General features: G+C 37.0%; 1 protein-coding gene across 1 annotated transcript; it reads left to right on the top strand.

The window, feature by feature from the left end:
- On the top strand, positions 5,780–6,716 carry LOC110266564. The gene is made up of 3 exons (XM_021111439.1): positions 5,780–5,861; positions 5,934–6,164; positions 6,236–6,716. Exons 1-3 carry the CDS (start codon positions 5,780–5,782, stop codon positions 6,436–6,438), a joined length of 516 nt encoding a protein of 171 aa, XP_020967098.1. The 3' UTR covers positions 6,439–6,716.

Genomic DNA, 7,931 nt, shown 5'->3' on the forward strand with positions numbered 1-7,931 from the left:
GCAAAAGTGGAAGGAATACAAGAAATTGAAGAAATTGCTAAGTTGTCTAGCCTAACCTCTTCGCACTCAAACAGTCATAACTTGAGCTACAGAGATCCAAATAATGCGGTTCCAGTTGCGTTGGAAAGATAACGTCCGGGGCTTCGAAATGATATATAATTTTCTATAGTGGCCGTACAGTTAGGTGACGCGAACGCGTGTTCCACACGGACGCGTCACAGTGACGAAAATTAGCGTGTTTGAATTCAAAACCAGTGAATTCTGGGCTGTTTCTGGCCCAGTTTTTGGCCCAAAAAAATACAGATTATAGGCTATAAAGTGGAAAAATATATCCATTCATCATGGAACAACTAATAACAACATATACAACATTCATATTCATAATTTTAGGTTTTAGATATAGTTTCTAGAGAGAGAGGCTCTCTCCTCTCTCTTAGGATTTAGGATTTAGGATTAGGATTAGGATTCAGGATTTCTCTTAATTTTAGTATTGTCTCTTCATTCCAGGTTCAATGTTCCTTTAATTTATTTTCTACTTTTATTTATTCTATTGCTTTAATTGTTATTTATCTTTTCAATTTGGCTTATGAACTTTTCATGTTAAGATTTGGATTTTCTATTTAATGAATTTTGAGGTATTTCAGATTTATGATTGATTTCTTTAATTTATGTATCCAAATTATTTTCATTCAAGTAGATTTTCTTCTCCCTTGGCTTTGGTTAAGTAATTGGTAACACTTGAGTTGTCAAACTCAGCTGTGGATTGAAATTGGAATTGCTTATTTATTCGAATCGCTCTCAAGCTACTCTTTTCACAGGAGTTAACTAGGACTTGAGGATCAAGTTAATTAGTCCACTTGACTTTCCTTTATTTAGTAAGGGTTAACTAAGTAGGAGAAACATCCAATTCTCATCACACCTGATAAAGATAACTAGGATATAATTTCCAGTTCTCATTCCTTGCCAAGAGTTATTATTATTATTAATTTACTTTATTACTAATTTATTCTCCTTGTTCCCTACTTTAAAAAATCCAAAAATATATCCTTTTTACATAACTAATAATAAATCATACCTCCCTGCAATTCCTTGAGATACGACCCGAGGTTTCAATACTTCGGTTATAAATTTATTTGGGTTTTGTTACTTGTGACAACCAAAATTTTTGTACGAAAGGATTCTCTGTTGGTTTAGAAACTATACTTACAACGCAATTATTTTTATAAAAATTCTTTACCGGCAGAAATCCAGATCGTCACTCTCCTTCCCCATTGAGTTCGGCCAATTGGAGTTCTAGGAGGCACAGATGATTTCTTACTTTTTTCTCTTCAGCAGCTCGGTCAAAAAGTTTCTCTGAAAGTTCCGTTGTTGTGATTTATGTACAGTGGTAGGGTTTGGTAACTTTATAATAATTAAATGTGAATTTGATAAGTGAATGTTGATTTGGTTGATTATTGTTTGAGTTTGAATGACTTTATGTTGAATTATTATTGTTGCTTGTGATTTGTTGGTTTGACTATGAGGAACAGCTCAACTGTGGTTGTTTTAATAGTTTTGGGACTATTGTGTTGTGGTATTTTGAGGAAATTGAAGAGATTTGGTGGTTGAAAGATTAAATTGAAAGCTGTGAAGAATCGGTAACCGACAATCTCAAAAACAGATTAAAATACAAGTAATATTTTGAAATAGAAGGGCTAAGGGCTTTAGTTTTAGAATAAGAGGAAGATTAATATTTAAATTTTATTTTTGAAGGGTAACATTATAATTGTATATAAAAAATCGAGGTACTATTTGTAATTATATAAGTTTTCAGGTATTTTGGGCATTAAACAAATTATAGGGGTAAAATGGGTATTTTATAAAAGATTAAGAATAAATCTTAAGTTAATAAGTTTGAGTAATAAGATTATTTAAAGTTCAAGTTAATAAGTTTTGGGTAATAAAGAAAATTATTATTGTTATTAATTTATTAATATTATTATCAATGTATTTTTGAAATATATTATATATTAGTATTTTATTTAAAAGATATTATTTTATTTATGATATACTAAAAAGATAAGCAGAAAACTGTCCTAAAAGTTTTAGAAAGACAAATCTAAATTACGAATCTTTGATTCTCTTTCCATAAGACACTTAGGGAAAGGCGAGGGAATAGTGCGAAGATAATTTATATTGTAGAATGATAAGAAAGAAAAGAAAGAAAGAACGAAAAGAAAAGGAGATAAGCAGAGATATGGTGGTGAGTACACCGAGATTTGCTTTCCAGAGATACATCGGCCACTCTAGGAGATGGTCGCACCTGTAAGATAGAGGTTGCTTACAGAGGTTATCAATACATACATTGGCTAGAGAGAGCCTCACCTGTAAGACAAAGGTTGCTTACAGAGGTTATGACACTGGAAGCCAAACTCAGACAAAGGTTACTGAGTTAAGTGAAAATATAATTCAATAAATAACAGAGAACAAAAGAATTAAAAGAATCTAAAGAACCTCTGTCACAGGAGAGCAGAGGGCAGGAATGAAAGAATGTATTAACTAGAGGAATCTCTGCAATAGTAGAGCAGAGAGCAAAGATTAAAATATAGTTGAATGCTATTTGGGCCTTAGTGGCAAATGTCTAATGGGGACGGCAATGCGTAACGCTCACTTGACACTATAGGGACGGCCCAGTGAGGATGGCGATGCGTAACGCTCACTAGAGACCGAAAGGAAGGTTTCCCTATGAGGACGGTGATACGTAACGCTCATGGATGGGACGTTGGCTGAGATAAGGACGGTAGTACGAAACGCTTATCTCAGGACCAGTGTCGGGACTCGGGCAACAAACCGACACGTGATCTCATGGCCTGTATAGGGCTAGACATGCATCATACTTGTTTGCGTATACTTATTGTGATTATGTTTTCATGATTGTGTGTGCTTCTGATTGGATTCTATGTTCTGTAATTGCTCTCTCATTTGTGTTTGTCTTGCATTGTTTATGCCTATGATTGATTCTGTTTTGTGATTGAGTTTTGATGGTGATTCGTGTTGAATTGGGCCATAGGCCGAGTTGATTTAATTTGGACCAGAGACCGAGTAGATTTGCTTTGGGCCAAAGGCCGTGATTGGAAGGACCAACGGTAAGTTTTGGTTAAAATGGTTCCTTAGTAAGCGGTGAAATATATGAAATGTCATTTTGCGTGAAATTTTTATAAGGAAAATATGAGTTTCATATTTGGATAATGGACTGAACTTCTAACCCCGACCCTACTAAGAACTCCCCAGTTTTTATCCCCTATTTCCACCCCTTTCAGTTACAGGTGCGAAGGTTTAGTGCAGAGTTTCAGGAGCATAGAAGAAGATTATACTCACGAGTTAAGTTCTTAGATTTTATTTTCTCCTCGTCGGCTATTATTTTAGTTTTTAGAGGGGATATGACTTGTATTTGAGAATCTTGAAATAAGTCTATATATTTCCAATTTGTTAATTAAACTTTCAGTTCGTACTCGCGAAGGGTCAATATTAAATAAACATAGTATATAATTAAGGGAATAGAGGTAAGTAGCGCTCATACTTTTTGTATGATCATGAGGTGCTAAAAGTTAAGGGTGTTACACTGGTCATCAGCCCGCATCCACAGTGACGTCGCCTCTAGGGACAGATGCCGTGGGCCCGGGGTCCAGCCACGGAAGTGAGGTAGCAACTACTGCCACACTACCACCTCTTATCGTACAGTTGCGCATTTGGATTGATGGCAGCACGGGGTAAGTATCACATTCAGTCTCATATATTTCCTGTTTATGGTTGCTTGGTTATTATTTTAAGTTTCAATGATCATGATTTCTGTTTAGTTGATCTGGTTATTGTTTTATGTAAACTCCGAGTAATTAGTGAATAATTAGCTAATAAATTAATTATTAATCAAATAAATTAGAAAATAGAATTTTATGGTTTAGTAAGGTAGAACTAATTAAAATAAGAATTTTGACACCAATTTTAAAGAATTTGGCCCAAGATTGGGCCGAACAGACTGAACCGGACGAACTGGGCCCGTATTGGGCCCAAAGCCCAACCCAAAACCCATTTAAATGAGGGACACAGCCACTTCTTCCCCTCATTCATCATCAAAATCACGCTGAAATTGGGAAAGGGGGGGGGGAGAAGAAATCTCCAACCCTTGGCTCCAACTTCCATTCCCTATAACTTTTGATCCGGAGCTCTGATTGACGAGCCGTCATCGGGCACGCGTTCATTTTGGAATTCTCTACAAAGCCTACTAATCAATTTGGTAATAAATTCACTTTTTTTACCCAAATATTTCCTCTTCAGTTTCAAATATAAGGGATTTTTGGTATTAAAGATTTTGTGATTTTGGTATCTTATAACCAAATTAGCTTGCAGGTTTTGTTGGGTTTAGCTCACTTGTGCTGTGGACAAGGTAAGCTTCCTTAATTTCTTTGTGAAATATTGAGTCAGAGGATTCTATGTTGATTATAGTGAATATTATGATGTTAGATTGAAATTGGTTGTGGATTGGAGTCAATTTGAGAAATTGGAAGCTAGAGGATTAGCTTTGGAGGCTGGGTATCGTTGGTGAGGGGGCTGGAGTTGTGGAGCTTGTGGTTCGGAAACGTTTGAGGTGTTCCGGGTTATCAGGAAATCGGCCAAGGTATGATTTTGGTTTCTCGTATATAATATGTAATGTGTCGTGAAAACTTAGGCTAGCTGACCCATAGGATAAGTTGAATTAATTGTTGGTTGTTGAATTAAATTGTTGATTTAGGTTGAATATGAATTTTGGCAACTGATGTTGTAGTGAGAATGTATTGATACATGATGATTTTAATGATGAATGATGAGGATGATGAGAATGAATATATGTATGTAATGAATTATTGATGATCTTGTTGGGTTATGTTGGTTGTGAAAGCAATCCTAGATAACTGAGGGAAGGTTGGGAATGTGACTTTGGGAAGGGATATAAGTTCAAAAGAGACTTTGGGTTATGTCGGCATGTAAAGTGTAAGACCTAAAACCTTTGAAAAGTTTTATTATGATCAAGTCTCAAATCATAGTTATTTATAGCCTTAATTTCAGAAATTATTTTATTAAAGATAATTAAGGCAAGTTTTGATTTATTGAATTTGAGATGAGTTATGATTATTATCCAATTTTATAATTATTGGATTATTTTCTATATTTGAATTATAAAGTTGATAGTTATGAAATAATAAGGATTTTGTATGATTTGGATTAGATAAGTAATATTTTAAATATTAATACTGCTATTTTGGAAAATGAAGAAATTAAGTATATTATTTCTAATTATTTGATTTGGGCATTTTATTAAAAGTAATTTGTAAAAATGGATGATCAAATAGTATTTTCTATATACAATTAGTGTTGGATTTAATTTGGATTTCAATTACTATATTATTTCCAATTTTTATTTGAAATTACCAATTTGCCCCTAACCCTAATTTTTACTCAAAAAAAATGAAACCCGGAAACCCTAGCCAATACCCGTTTTCCCCCCATGACCCAGCAGCAGCAAACCACACGATCCCCCTTCCTCCATGAACAAAGAATCTGAAGCAAAGAGACAGGGGGAGACTGAGCTGCCGCGGAAGAAGGAAGGAGGAGAGGACGACTCGCGCCGACGTGCCGGCCTCACCGCCGCTATCGCGCCGTTGCCTGACCGAGGAGAGAGATAGCGACGCATTCAAAGAGAAGAAGAGGGAGAGGAGGCCGCGCTGCTGCCGCGGTCCCTGTGCCGCCGCCGTTCGGTCCAGAAATGAGCTGCTGCCAGAACCGTGTGAGGAGGAACGACGTCGCCCCTTGCCGCGATCGAAGCTCGTTGTTGCCGCGTTGCTCGGGTCTGTCGCGCCGCCACTGTCGTCCAGGGAAGACCGCCGCTACACGGGCTGGAGGAACTCGTCCCGATTGAGCTGCGCCGGCGCTTTTGGGGTTCAACCACCGTGCCCAGTCGTGCTTGCGTCACCGGCGCCGCCTCCGCCGGAGCTGCCGCCGTCCGAAAGGGGTTTCGACCGCCGCAGGTGTCGCTACCGGAAAAAGGGAGCTGCGTCTCTGTGATTCTGACCGCCGGGAGTGGTTCTGTGACTTCCGGGAGCACCGCCAGAGCTTTTGGCTGCTTTTGCCGTCGCCAGAAAATTCTATCGGTAAGGGTTTTACGTTGGTTCTCCTTTCCATTGAGTTTCTGGGAACCTCATTGCCACTTCATATGGTTCAGGTTATCGCTACCGCTTGAGGTGGCTGCCGGGCTGCCGCCGAACCGGTTCAGAGACCGTCGCTGTTTCGGTTCAGCCGCTCTTTCTACGTTTTGGTAAGCATTTTCGATTTGAAAGCCCTTTAGTTACCGTTCTGTTATCATACGCTGAGGTTGTGGCGTTAATTGCTATGAGATTGAGTTCGGTTGTTGTATGTTGTGATTAGAGTTGTTGAGACTGTTGCAAAAGTGGCTTGGAGCTGAGGTTTTGGTTGCCGTCAGTTCGGTTTGAGATGGAAAGGACTTGATAAGGCATTTGGGTTATGGAATTGCGTTTTGAGGTGGGGGCGCTTTTCAAAAACTATATTTTATATGTCGAAATTATTACATATGGATACTGATGTGAGATAATGTATTTGGTGATTGTATAAGCCTTATGTGATGTTGATTATCCTAGATGAATGTAATTATATGTTTGAATGGATTATTATTTGGTTTTGATGAACAGATTGTTGTGTGGTTTTGTGAAACAGAATACTTTTCAAGTTGATTCTTTAAAGATTTGAAATATGAGTTTAATCCGTTGATGATTGGTTTAGATTGAGTCAGTTATTTTGATGATGTGAAAGATAGAATACTCTTGAAATTCAGCCTGGGTTGCTTTAATTAATTTGGTCTTTGATAAATGATTTATTACTGAACCGATTCTTTTAAACTTTGGAAATGAGTTAAATCGGTTGATATTGAGTTGATTTTGAAATGGTTTCCTTGAGTTATGCCACTGAGGTGATTGTTGGTTTTAGCTTACTTTTGAATTGATTTATGGTTTTGAGCTGTTGAAAAGGAATGAAAAACGGTTTAGTTGGGACCCGAACCGGGTGGCAAAAGTCCAAGTTTTAGGGGAGGTGCTGCCGAAATTTCTATAAAATCCGAGTCTTTATTGAATGTTGTATGGAGAAATGACGGGTTAGAGACTTCTACTATTTTATTTGATTTATCAAGAAAAGGATGATTCATGCTTTTGAAATGAATTATTAAAGAGGAAATTGTGATTTAGTCTTGCTTCTTAAGAAAGGCATTGTATCTCTTTCAGGAGAAAGTTACTTAGATGAAACTTATGTTTTTAAGCTGTTTTAAATGTGACAAGGGCAATGCGCCTTTGAATTTGACTTGAGGGTTTCAATTAGAGGAGTTTCAATGACTTTGAAAGAACTTGAAAGCCTCTTGACTTGTTTCATTTTGAAATGTTTTGAGAAAGGTTTTAAGTACTCTTTGAATTCTAAATTATTGCAAGACTAAAACAATTTTGAACAGTTGAAACGTTCTAGAATTTATCATGGGGCTTGAAGTTGGTTTTTGCCTAAGTAGAGGAAACGGATTTGAAAGAAGTGAATGATTACATGACTCGGTTTGGCTTAGATCCTATTTTATTACTCAAAACGGAAAGCCAATGTTTTAATGATTTTAAATGAATTTGGTGAACTGAGTTTTATTATTCTCCCCTAAAGACTTGGGACTCTGCCGAGAAGCTTTTGTTATAAAATCCCATTGTTGGATGGGTGGTTTTGAATACTTTGAAATAAATCCTTAACTTGCCATGGTTTTGGAAGTTTTGGAAAGAGAATGCCGAGAGTGGCTTTATTTTAAAAAGTGAACTCACTTTGAGTAAATTTGGCTTATGAGCCTGAGATGATTTGAGAAATGAGATCTTTAAAGCCAA

This window comes from Arachis ipaensis, chromosome B01 (genome assembly GCF_000816755.2).
Source record: "Arachis ipaensis cultivar K30076 chromosome B01, Araip1.1, whole genome shotgun sequence".
NCBI lineage: Eukaryota > Viridiplantae > Streptophyta > Magnoliopsida > Fabales > Fabaceae > Arachis > Arachis ipaensis.